Source organism: Loxodonta africana, chromosome 3 (genome assembly GCF_030014295.1).
Source record: "Loxodonta africana isolate mLoxAfr1 chromosome 3, mLoxAfr1.hap2, whole genome shotgun sequence".
Taxonomy (NCBI): Eukaryota; Metazoa; Chordata; class Mammalia; order Proboscidea; family Elephantidae; genus Loxodonta; species Loxodonta africana.
In genome coordinates this window covers 67,322,611-67,335,655 of record NC_087344.1, presented here as the reverse complement: position 1 = coordinate 67,335,655, position 13,045 = coordinate 67,322,611, and the positions used below count along the sequence as shown (strand labels likewise).

Below are 13,045 nucleotides of genomic sequence, written 5' to 3'. Positions count from 1 at the left end.
TTAGAAGGATGCCAATCATAGTTTCCCACCTTCCCCCTGGGCTCAGCTGGGGCTGAGGAGCCCAGGACCTGGGTTGACCCTTGTGGGCATGATTGGTTCTGAGCCCCCACACCTCGGCCACACACCGCACCTCTAACCTCGGCTACAGCCTTTACAAAGGCCGGTGAGAGTACGGAATGGGCAGGGCAGCCCATGGAGAGCTGGGCTGTCGTGTCATCTTGAGAGGGGTGACGTACACAGACCACACCTCCCACATGTGCCAGGAAAACTGGGTGCCCTCCTGGCAGGACAGTGTTTTTGCCCCCCCCCACCCTCCCGCCCTCCCCACTTAGCAGGTGAGATCCAAGGGAGCCCACAGGCCGATCAATCACGTTAAGCAGAACGGGTGGTGCATTTGGTGGGCCTGGCTCCTGCCAGATGTCTCGGTTCTTCTCAGCAGAGCAGCACTTCAGACTGCACACCCTGTCCTGCTCTGGCAACAAGGATCAGGCCCTCCGGCAGCCCTCTAATCATCCTGGTGGCAGACGGAGCATGTCTGGCCAAGTCTGTGTCTCTTTTTATCCTGTGAGTTCATAGAAAATAAATGCGAGCCCTGACTTCCAAGAAGGTGAAGATAACAGTGAATCAGTCTGTAAATCCTGCTGTCTACCCACCTCCCCACCCCCACCTTACCATCTGCAGGCCATCAGGCCAGGGAGCGGACAGACATGTTGGGGGTCGGGGCCCCGGGCATCAGAGGGCAGCGCGTGAGGAGACAGCACCACGTGCTCTGAGGCCTGGCTATGAGTCCACTGGGATCCGAGTGGTGGGGTGGTCACAGATGATAGCATTTCAGCCCCTCCTTGTCTTCTCCCCTCCCTCCAGCTTCCCACCTTCCTCTGCTCCTAGCCTAAGCAGCGCAGATTTTGTGCAGTGACAAGGAAAGGGAGCATTCAGTGCCAGGCTTTTAATTACAGTTGCTTCAGGCGGCTGGCCTCCGTGCCAAATGGCCACATGGAGAGTGTTTTGTCCCATCACAAAGCCAATAGAGTCCAGCTACGGTTCATGCACTTGGGTACCTGGTGAGGGCGGGGCTGTGCCCGCGCTACCACTGGAGGAGGGCTGGGCCCAAATTCGCTCATGGGCAACTGAGCGGCTGGCCAAGTGCAGCCCTGGGCTTTTAGGGAGCCACTGGGCCAGATGGAAATGCCCACTGGGGCCTTTACAGCAGACTCCAGGGAAGGCCTGTAATTGGGTAGGAGAAGGATGTTTGGGAGGAAGGCCAGGTTCTAGAAGGATGATGTAGATGGATGATGCTGTGGGGCATGGCCAAGTGAGAGTAATACAAGATAATCATGTCCATGACACCCTGCAGTTTACAAAGAGCTTTTGCTTTCTTTAGCATGGGTAATCCTCACATCAACCTTTCTTCAGGGACACAAGCACAGAGACAAGAAGTGACTGCCCAGAGTCACAGAGGCAGAAAACCAGGCCTGGAGCCTAGCTCCTCTCATCTAGCAGTCTGTCTACCACAGCACAGCTGCCTGCCTTCACGGGAATAGCCCCAACAGAGAACGGGTTACACCTCCCGGAGCCCCCAGGGCAGCCCTTGATCAAGGGAGCACTGTGGTGACGCTGGTGAGCACCACGTGCTCGGAGACTTTGGAGACGGAGCACCGGCTCTGCAAGGACGAGGACTTGTGGCTGGCAGAGGAGCGAGGGCTGGGAGCCTTCAGAGAGCCGCAGGGGCCCAGACCCGGCAGGCAGCAGGAGAAGGCAGCCTTAAACTGCTCCCGGAACTTGCCTTGGTTGGGAGACAAAGAGCCATGAGGAGACACTGCAGGCAGGGACCTTGGGCCCAGGGACACCCACGCAAATCCAGCCAAACTGCCTGTGAGGGGGCGAGGGATGGAGGGAGGGTAGAGCTAAGGCAGAGAGAGCCCCAAGGCGACCTCGCTGCCAGGCAGAGCAAGGACAGAGGCCCCAGAGCAGGTTCCCAAAGAGAAATGCAATTTTCGTCTGATTCCTTGGCTGCTCTCTGGCTCAGAACCTGGCCCAAAACGTGGTGTCTGGCTCAGGGGCCTTAGGTCACCTCTGCCCATCTTGACCTGTATGCAGAGGGGCGCTGGTGGCTTTCCCCACCTCACCTGTCATAACGAAAACAGCAGCAGCCTTGCTCACGGTGTTCACACTGCCAGGCACTGTGCTGGGTGTCTCAGCCTCTGTCCCCCCAGATCATCCAACACCCTGAGAGGCTGGAGTCCTTTATCCTGACTTCACAGATGAGACTCACAGAGGCTCAGTGGCTTGCCCAAGGTCACCCAGCCAGACATTGAACTTGGTTCTTAATCTAAATCCCTTGCTCTTAACGAGGAGGATGGGGTGGGGAGGGAGAGACTGCCACAACCACCTTGTTCAGCCACAGCATTCCAGGGGAACAGCCTTTGTCTGGAATTGAAACCTCTGAACATGTTTTATCATCCTGCCAGACCCCTCGGTGCCCAGCACATAGCAGACAAAACAAAGGAATGAGCGGCAAGAAATTCCGCTGACATTTTCTCTGCTGCAAAGCGCATCCCTTCTCGTGTTCTCTCCTCTGAGCTGGGAACCAGCCAGCCAGCCAGCCTTTGTCAACTCTCAGGGTTATAATATTAGCCCCTAACCCCTTCGTCTTTAGCCTTTTAACCTTTTCTCAAAGATTGCTTGTGTCCAGGCTTGAGCGCTCAGTTCAGCAGAAGTGTGACTCACTAGAACTCTGATTTGGGAGCAGTTTTCATCTGATTCCTTGTCTGTACCCCAAAGTCAGAGGTCTGGTGAGCCACACTTCTGCCGAGCTGAGTCTGAGGAGCTGGGGCATTACCACCCTGAGATGGTAGAGGGGCGTATGGTCCAGAGGGAAGAGGAGGCCTGGAGGTATGGGGGTGCCTGGGGACTGGTATGGGGACTTGCAGAGGGGAGAGGGCTGGTACTGGGGCAGGTGGACACAGGGCTAGTCCCCAAGAGTCTGGCCACTCTGCCAGTGTGTGTCTAGCTGGGCATGGGGAAGCCCTTTCCCAGCCCTGGGCTGCCTCTACTGGTGACCCTCCCTTATCCCTGGTCTATATCATCTGCAAAGCTGAATCCTGGATGTTGGTCAGCTTTCTTCGGCCACTGTTGGGATATGGTCTGTCTGTCACTCAGACCAGGGCCCCTGGGCAGGGCCAAGGCTTCCTTGGGAGTGGGGTTTCCCAGACCAGGGTCACAATCCCTAGGTGGGAGCAGATATATCCCTACCCCATCCCTTATTTGGGCGCTGGATTGAGGTTGGGGGAATTGTTCATCCCGGGGGCTGGTGGCCGCCCACAACCTCTCTGCCTCCGCAGCCCACTCACCACTGAGGAAGTTGTAGATGATGGGGTTGGCAGCACTGTTGGCATACACCAGCCAGTGGGAGAAGGTGAAGCAGGCATAGACGGCCTCTCGGTCGCTGGCTTGGCGGAACATCCCAAACACCCTAGGGCCAGGGTCAAGGGCATCAGAAATGGGGTAGATGGGGAGGGGAGGGGTGTTGCTCACAGTGCTTGAGCTGCAAGGTGTAAAGCACCAGAGTTCCCACAGCCCACCATCCACCAAGCAGTCCTTTTCTGGGGTCTTGACCACAGTTTTTGGTTCCCAGGCAAAGAAAGGAGTGTGACCATGGGTGGGCCTGAGGAGAAGGACCAGGGTACATCCGCTCAGTCACTGTCTATCTCATCCCCCAGGGCTCCCCCTCCACTTTCTCACACATCCTCACAGCAACCTGATGAGGTGTAGACATCCGTTTTTCAGATATGGAAACTGAGGCTCAGAGAGGTAAAACAACGTGCTAAGAAAGTGGCCGAGCACAAACTCAGACTGAGATTGTCTCATGTCAAATAACCCATGTTCTTTCCCTGCACCCTATGACCCCTCACTGCGGTGCCCCTGGGCAGGTCACTTCACTTCTCTGGGCCTCAGCTGCCTCCTCAGAGATTGTTAAGATGATTGATGTCAAAGTGCTTCACAGAGAGGGCTCAGGGCTGTGGACGGCCTGGAACATTGAGTCTGGGGCACAGTGTACAGCGGGAGGGGAGCACACTCCTCCTGCGGACCAGCCCTGTGCTGGAGAACCAGCGGGGCTGTGGGTAATACTGCTGTTCATACAATCCTGCTGTACCTTGGACATGCCAAACTCCTGCCTCGAGATCTTTGCACTTGTTCCCTTTGTCTAGTGTGCTGTTCCTCCAGGTACCAGCAGGGCTTGGTCCCTCACTCCCTTCAAGCCTTTGTTCAAATGTCACCTCCTTAGAGAGGACTTAAAAAAAAAACTCAAAGAAAAACCGGAGTCCCTGGGCGGTGCAAAATGTGCTCAGTTGCTAACTAAAAGGTTGGAGATTTGAGACCACCCAGAGGCACCCCGGAAGAAAGCCCCGGGGATCTACTGAAAACTCTGCCATTGAAAACCTTGTGGAGCACAGCGCTACTCTGACACACACGGGTCACCAAGAGTTGGAGTCACCATGAGTTGGAGTCGACTCAGTGGCAGCTGGTTTCTACTGGTTATCTAAAACCAAAACCAAACAAAACCCAATGCCTGTCACTCTCTGTTCTCTTTCTTGACTTTATTTTTCTTCATGGAAGTTATCACTGCCTGACATTATGGTAAATATTTATTTGTTTTTCTATTTATTTCCCTCCTCTCCCACTAGAATGTAATCTGCATGGAGGCAGGGACTCTGTCTTGTTCACCACTGTACTCTCTGCCCCCAGAATTTGACGACTGAGTGAATGAATGAATTCTTACGAGTACCCTAGGAACCAAGGACTTATTATTCCCATTTTACAGGCGAGAAAACCTGAGGTTCAGAGGCCCAGAGATGAGAAAAGTCCTGCCCCAAGGCCACACAGTGGATAAGTGGTGGAGCCAGGTCTTTCTCCAAAGCAGAGAGAGAGCTCCTTCCTCTGACCCCCAAGTTTCTTCCCAGGCCCCAGCCACTGCCCTCGTGCTCTCACCTCTTGAGGACATTGAGGACACTGATGGGCAGGTAGCAGAGAGCGAAGACCAGCAGCACCACCATCAGCATCTTGGCCGTCTTTCTCCGAGCACGCATCTGCTTCACCTCGGCCAGGAAGGCGCGTGCCCGGGGTGGGGGCTCTGTGCTCAGGCCCTGGCCCTGTTCCTCCAGCTGGTTTGAGGGCCTCTTCCAGTTCCGCACCAGGGCCGAGGTGGTGCCAGGGATCTGTCCAGCAGACAGAGACAGCAGCGCTGGGCAGGGCTCCTTGGGAGGGTCTCTCTTTTGCTGGGCCCTGCTCCAGCATGAACCCTAGGGTAGGGTGGGGATGGGTGAAGGGAACAAACCCTTGCAATAGGAAAAAACTGTTGTCATCAACTTGATTCCAACTCATAGCAACCCTATAGGGCAGAGTAGAACTGCCCCATAGGGCTTCCGAGACTAATCTTTATGGAAGCCATCTGCCACATCTTTCTCCTGTGGAGCAGTTGGTGGGTTCAAACTGCCAAACTTCCGGTTAGCAGCCAAGTGCTTAACCACCGTGCCACCAGGGCTCCTTTTGCAACATGGAGGAACCTAATACTCATGATAAAGACTGACGCTCGGGACTCGGGTCTCGAGGGTTAACAATATCCTTTCATTCTCCGTTAGCTCCTTGTGAAATAGCCTTTTAACGCTGTGGGGGAGATGTTATTGGCCCTTAGTTATAGCTGCGGCAGCTGAGACTCAGAGGGTGGGGGACCTGCTTAGGCCACACTGGTGATAGGAGACAACCCTTGACAAGGCCCCGTGCCACATCCTGGGGCCTGAACATCCTCTCAGCTGTCCATCCATCCTCCTTAAATCTCTGTCTCCATCTTTGCCGGTGTGATGGGGGTGGCCCATCCAGGCTATGGGGAGCCTGGGCACGAGTGAGCATGAGATGCATGGAGCAGCAGGAGATGGCCTGGGCCTCAGAGCATGGGTCCCTGCCTAGGTTGGTGCTTATAAGCCTAGGGAGGTTCTGGGCTCCTGGAGCAACCACAGACACCCTCAAAGCCTCTCCCACCATTGGACCCCCACATCACCCACAAGAGGGGCAAGGATCTAGAGTGCAGGAAACTTGGGGTCTAGGGCCAGCTCAGCCATTCGTGAGCTGTGTGACTTTGGTCAGCACGCTTTTCCTTTTCTGAGCCTCCGTTTCTCTGTCTGTTAGCTGGGAATAGCCAATTCTGCCTGGCTTGACTGTGGGCCTGTGAGGAGCAGATGGTCAGTTGTTTGGTGGACTGCTAGGCTGGCCAGCCAGAAAGGGCCTCATTGTACTGGCAATTCCTTGAAGGCAGGGCCGGGGTCTGAGCTAGTCTGTGTCTCCACCACCCACTGCCCTGTGTGGCCTGGGCATGGGTCATGCTGTCTGTGGAATGTAAGAAGCATCCCAGCATATAAGCATTCCCTCCGGAGCCTGGGAATGTTCAGGCTGCATCCTCTTGCTGCCCAGGCCCTGGCCCAGGACTCACTTCCGCTAGTGCCAAGGGCCTCTGAGCAACTCCCACCCACTCCCTCCAAAAGTGAAAACACAAAACCAAACCTCTGTGGGTTGGTTTGTAATGAAGCAAAAAGGCCCTGGAACCAGAAAGGCTCTGCCACTCATTGGTTTTAGCAGGCTGGCTGCCCTTGCTCAGCACTGGTAACGTGGGTAACGTTGCCGCATTTGCTGGATAGTTGTGATTGTGTGCAAAGGGCCTAATTTGTCAGGCAACGCGGAGCTGCTGTCGTTATTACTGCTGCGGCACTAAATTGATCACTGGAATCCCACAGATTAGGGTTTTACTTCTTCTTACTTGCTGAGGTCTTCTACTTGCTTGCTGAGTGATTTTAGGAAGTTGCTTTGCCTCTCTGGGTCTCAGCTTTCTCATACGGTAAATGGAGATAATAGTAGTAAGGAGATAACAGTGGGTACTTCAGAAGATTAAGAGGACGCAAGATTAGCAGGGTGAGACTGGTGCAATAAATGACAACTGCTAATAGTATAACGACGTTACTTACTATTTGGTTCCTGGTCGGGCACTAGTGCTTTCAGCCTTGACTTCTACATGTCCCTGGACCTTGCCTCTCTCCGCTTGTAGCCAGGATGGTATGTTCTGAGGGCAGGAGACTGTCTGCTTCCTTAGGCCAATGCCCACCATCCCCTCCCAGCCCAGACAGTGACACCAGAGTGGGTCTCACCTGGCGTCCCCAGAGCTTGCGGAAGATCTGGAAATAGGCCATGGCCATGAGGCCCAGCGGGGCCAGGTAGGTAACAATGAAGAAGCAACTGTGGTAGATCTTGGGGTAGAGGTCATCTGCAGGGACCAAGAGATGCAAAGTTTGGGCCCAAACTGGGAGGCCCCAGCCTGACTTGGTTAGTAACGTACCCTGCCCTGGCTAGGGCCATAGCAAGGCTTGGGGGCACCTGGGCCACATACAGGAACCATGGCAGATTAGAGGCTCTGGAGTTGTCCAACCTGGGGGTGTCCATTCTGGAAGAACCCCTATAGATGTTACTCAGGAGGCACCCACTCCTGAGGTGGCCCTGGTAGATGCCTGCTCCAGAATGTCCATTATGAACACTTACCCTGGGGTGCACCTGGTAGATGCCCAGTCTAAGGTGTCTTCTTGGGAAATGCCCATCCTAGGGGTGCCCACCCTGGTGGTGCCCCCAGCTAGATGCCAACTCTAGAGATATACGCCCTGGAGGCACCCACCTCAGGGATGCCTGCCCAAGGCTCCCGCCATTACCTGCCCAGTGCTCGTCGCAGACAGAGAAGAGCCGGGTGCGGTTGGCTAGCTCAGGCAGCACACTGCTGCATTCCATGACGGCGGCCTGGGGCACCATGATGGCCAGCGACACAGCCCAGATGCCCAGGATGGAGCCACGGGCACGCCGGGCAGTGCTCTTGAACAACAGCGGGTGGCAGATGGCATACCAGCGGTCCAGGGCAATGAAGCTGAGAGTCAGCACTGCCACTGACACGGACACGGCCTGCCCCATGGGGACACAATGTCAGTCCTCTTGGAGGCCACCCAGAGACATGGGGATGGTGATGGAGAGGACTCACAGCCAGACACATGGGGCAGTGAGGTACAGTGCAAACCCCAACTCCACCATTCACTAACTGGGTGAATGTGAGCAAGTCATTCACCTTCTCTGAGCATCATTAGCAGGATGGGACTGCCTGGCGTGTTCTTGTGAGCTTAGATGAAATCGTTATGGAAAATGCCCATCTGGAGTCTTGGCACATAACAAGTGCTCCCTACTAGAACTAATAGTGACTTAACGTTTACAGAACTTACTATGTGCTAGGTACTGTTCTTATTATCCTCACAACAACCCTACAGATGAGGAAACCCAGGCCCAGAAAAGTTAAGTAACTCGCCCAAGATGAATTCTCTCGCTTGTATTTCTTTATTCTCAGGGTCAATGGAGTTAATCAGTTGTATGGAAAACCTCAAAATGGGGAAATCCAAGAGGCATTTCTGTTTACTGTGGAATGTCATCCCTTCCCCAGAACTGTTAGGAAAAGGGGTCTCCATCTGGGAGGCAGAGATAAGCCTCAGCCAGAGGCGTGGGTATTGACTCCAGGGGTGCCCTCTGCCCTCTAAGGTACGGATAGATACAGGGTCGAGGGATGCAACTGAGAAGCCATATTGGCCCCTGGTCTGCTCTCCCTCCGCCCCACTAACCCCATCTGGACTGGTCTTCACCACGTATCCAGACTCTGACTGCTGGGAGAGGGAAGACCAGGGCTCGGGAGGGCAGGGGAGAGGAGGGGAGGGGAGGAGAGAGAAGAGGAGGGGATGAGAGGGGAGAAAACTGTCTCCATTAGTTGTGTGCTGTCGAGTCGATTCCAACTCAGTGGCCCTATGAGACAGAGTAGAACTGCCCCACAGAGTTTCCCAGTCTGTAATATTTAGGGGTACAGATTACCAGGTCTTTTCTCCCCTGGAGCCACTGGGTGGGTTCGAACCATTGACCTGTTGGTTAGCAGCCCGAGTGCTTAACCAGTGTGCTACCAGGGCTCCTTCAGGCTCCCTCAAATCTGCTCCCTTGGGATTAGGGAGTTTGCCCAACACATGTGCGTGTGTTCACACATGGCCGTGCATCATATGTCTATGGGTGTGTTCAGAAGAGGACCTCTGTGTGAATCTGTGGGCTGCGTCTGTCTCCTCCAAGGCCATGCCTGGGGGCCTCTCCTTGCTGGCAGTAGAAGATGACATGCAGAGGTCCTAAGCCATCGTGTTCTGTCTGAAAGACAATTCTCAGGGTCCCCGAGACCGTGGTTGTTGAGATCAGTGTGACAGGGTGGTGGTGAGGGGGGCCTGGGCAGAGCTCACCTGCAGATAGGGGATGACCTTGCAGAGGGCATGGCCGAAGAGCCAGGACTCAGTGATGTCTACTAGCAGGCTGGCTGGCAGGCAAATGGCTGTCACCAGCACATCTGCTAAGGACAGGTTGACGATGAAGTAGTTGGTGACAGTTCTCATGTGGTGGTTCCGCCACACCACCAGGCAGACTGCAGGGTGGAGCCAGAGACAGGGTTAAGGCAGGGATAGAGTCACACCCATTCTAGCTCTGTCCCATCAGTGAGCACTCCCCCCCCTCCCCAGGGAGCAAGGGGCAAGAAGGGGCAGGAGAGGCCCAGGGCCCCCCTCCAGTCCCTAGGGGAAGCTCACAGCACCACAGGGCTAGACCAGGACCTACCCAGCGTGTTGCCCACCAGGGCCACGAGGAACACAGCCACGTAGGCTGCGATGAGCACCCATTCGTACTGCTTGGGGTACAGATAATCGCGCCACAGGTAGCGCAGAAACTCGTCTTCGTAGTCAGGGGGCACGGGGGAAGGCTCTCCGCTACCAGTGGGGACCCCTGTCTGGGCCCCTGGGGTGGTGGAGGGCTCCATGAGCTCAGGAGGCGCCGCGGAGGAGGGACATCCTGGGCTCTGCGATGGGAGGGAAGCCCGCGCCTGGCTTCAGCCCCTTCCCCTCAGGGGACCGGAGTCTGTGCCTAGGCCTTTGGGATCCCAGCCCTAAACCTGCTGAAGGAAGGAAGGGAACAGTAAGGAGTATGCCAGGCACTTGCATATCGCTTCCCTCTGATTTCTCGTATTCGTTTGGGTTAAGGGTAAGCCTGAGATCGGTGGAAGATTCAGGTTCCATTCCAATTCCACACACATTAGCTCTGCCGCCCTTGGGTGGCTTACCGAGCCTTTTCCCGCCTTCGTTTTCCTCGTCTGTCAAATGGAGCAATAACCGTACCTACCTCCCAGGGCGGCGACGAAGAGTACTGAGCTCTAATGCAGGCTAAGTACTTCGCCCAGAACCTGGCATGGGGAGGGACCTCGCGGAAGTTGTGGGTTACCATTCTTAGGGAGCTGGCTTTGCCGACAAGGAGATGGAAGCTCAGAGAGGTTGAACCCCTTGCTCAAGGTCACAAAGCTACAAAGTCAGGTCCAAACCATAGATTTGGAAGGGAGAAGCCACCTTAATTGCAAATATTCTCTCCGAGTCCGTTCACAAGTCCGGATTTTTAGTTGAAAAAAGGTCAGGGGAGGTACAAACGACCCAGGCCCTGCCCGCCAGACTTGCTGGCTCCTCCCTCGTGGGGATTCTCCTGTCTCCCTCTCTGACACACACACTCTCTCTCTCTCTCTCTCTTTCCGGATAGGGGGCGGAGAGGGACTGACGACCTCCCTGGGAGCTAGAGAAGTGCCCCTCGCCCAGCGGCCGGGTCCCTCAATCCCCCCTCCAGTTCCCCTTCAATGCCAGGGGCCGCGATGCGCCTCAGCGGCCGCCAGGGGTCCCTGGGCCGGCGCGCAGGCCGCTCTCTCCATTCATAAATCCGGCCTGGCTCCCCGCCCCTCTCTCCTGCCTCCCTCAGATACTCCCTTCCCTGACCCGGCAGGGATGACCCCCGGCGTGTGAGGGAGGGTGGTCGGTCCCTGGAGACCCCTGCGGGCAGGGAGACTGGACTGCTTCACACCCACCCCCACCGGGCCAGCGGACCCGCTCCCTAAGCGGGACATTCCTGCATCTGGGAACTGGAGGGGTTGCGGAGCAGGGAAGGGCGCTGGGGGTTCCAAGGAGCCTGCAGGTGGAGGGCAGCGCCAGCTGGGGACCCAGCCTCCCAGCGCCCACGTTATCCTCTGGTGACCCTTGGTTCCGCCGTCCGCCGCCGCGGGTTATTTGGAACCCCCACCCCCGGACTGGGGCCCCCAGCGTCCCTCACCTGTTGGCTCCGGGACCCCTGCGTCCTTGGCTGCTGGACTCTGGCCCTTGCCCCCGGACTTCGCCTCCTGTCCCAATGGCTGGTCCCGGGGGGCCGGGGCAGGGGAGAGGGCCGGGCAGCCCCCGCCCAGGGCTGCGCTGCCTGGCTGAGCCTCTGGGCTGGGTGCGGGCTGTGGCCCCGGCGGGTGCGGGTTGTGGCTCCAGGGGGGTGCGGGCTGTGGCTCCGGGGGGGTGCGGGCTGTGGCTCCGGGGGGGTGCGGGCTGTGGCTCCGGCGGGCGGGGGCTCTGGCCGGCTGCGCGCCGGGGGCGAGGGCGGGCAGGAGGGAGGGGAGCCCCGGCCGGTCTCCGCTGCGTGTCTCCCAACCCAAGTCTGGGAGGGCGGAGGGAGGGACACTCGTTCCTGGTCGCCTCCCACTTCACACTTCCATCCCACCCATCTCCATTCAAGCGTCCATGCTTTCATTCATGCTATCCGCGTTCATTCCACATTCATGCCGCGGCAACTCCGCCTGCAGAGCGCACCTACTGTGTGCCGGCGAGCTGCGAAGCCGCGGAGGACCCCAGCGCAGGGTGGATCCCAGCTCTCCTCTCCTCTCCTCGCTGCCTCACCTCGCTGACGAGGATGATGGCACAGGTGGGTCACAGCCTCCAGCCGAGCTCCCGCTGCTGCTGGAGCAGCTCCCAGCGCTGCCGGAAGGCCCTGCTTGCCCAACTTGCAGTCGCCGATTCTGTCTGGCCCCAGTCCTTCTTTTTGCCATACCTACTTTTCCTCTCCCAAGACTGAGACAGAAGGTGGGGATGGGGCTAGCGGGGCTCATTAATTCAACAAATATTTTCTAAGCTGCCTCCCAACCCTATGTCAGGCCATGACGCATAATAATACAGCTGCTGTTTAAAAAGTCTGCCTGAGGCATTACCTCATTTAATCTTTGTATCAACCCCTTGAGTGGTGGTTACTGTTCCCATTTTACAGATGAGGACACTAGATTCCCATGGCTCAGTGACTTGCCCAAGGTCACTCCACAGAGGTAGAGCTAGGATTCAAGCCTGTGCTCCTCTGCAGATCTACTGGCTTCAATCACGAGACAGCAGCACCATGCCCTCTAAATGCTCCCAGGCTGGTTGGCAGGAGGCAGGTACATAACCAATGGTATAATGACAGCTGTGAGGGGGCGGTGGGGTCTCAGAGGGCTTGTGGAGCCAGCCAGGGTGTCAGGACAAGCTTCCTGGAGCAGGTGCATCTGCTTTTCCCAGGAGACCTGGAGAATGAGAAGTTAGCCCAGCAGGGTGGGTTGTGATGGCAGAGGAGGAGGTAGGTAGGGTAGAGGAAGCAAGGAGTACAAAGGTAGAACCTTCTGGAAATCACAAGTAGGTGAAGGGTGGCCTCCCGGGCATGAGGCGGTCACCCTGGCCACCCCCTGCCTCAGGATAGAACCTTCCTAACATTACAGACCTCACCCTCTTCCCTCACCCTCTAACACTCTCCTTCCCTCCTGGGAAGTGAGGTGTAAGCTCCATCTTCCCCATTGTAGCCAAAGCTCTTTTCCACGAAGGAACTGGGAGTGTGCTGTTAGGCATAGGCCGGGTAGGAGGTGGACTGGGTGGGGGAGGGGTCCGGTGTCCCCCCCCTCCGCCACACACACACACACACACACACACACACACACACACACACCCCCCTCAGCAGAACAAATGTGCTGCCTCCCAGGAGGAAAGCCTTATGAGAAACCTAAGGCAGAACTTTGTCCTCGGGCAGGTACGGTATCCGCACAGTGGGTAATAGGTCCCCACATTGCCACAGTTCTGTCCTACCT

The 13,045-nt window shown here is 56.6% G+C and overlaps 1 protein-coding gene across 1 annotated transcript; it reads right to left on the bottom strand.

The window, feature by feature from the left end:
* Window positions 1-1,278: 1,278 nt before the first annotated feature.
* On the bottom strand, window positions 1,279-9,907 carry HCRTR1 (hypocretin receptor 1). Its single transcript, XM_003415454.4, has 7 exons — window positions 9,709-9,907; window positions 9,342-9,520; window positions 7,746-7,989; window positions 7,194-7,309; window positions 4,990-5,216; window positions 3,351-3,472; window positions 1,279-1,783 (listed from the first exon to the last, which is right to left on the bottom strand). The coding sequence occupies exons 1-7, from the start codon at window positions 9,905-9,907 to the stop codon at window positions 1,593-1,595; spliced, it is 1,278 nt and encodes a 425-aa protein (XP_003415502.1). The 3' UTR covers window positions 1,279-1,592.
* Between the last annotated feature and the right edge of the window lie 3,138 nt (window positions 9,908-13,045).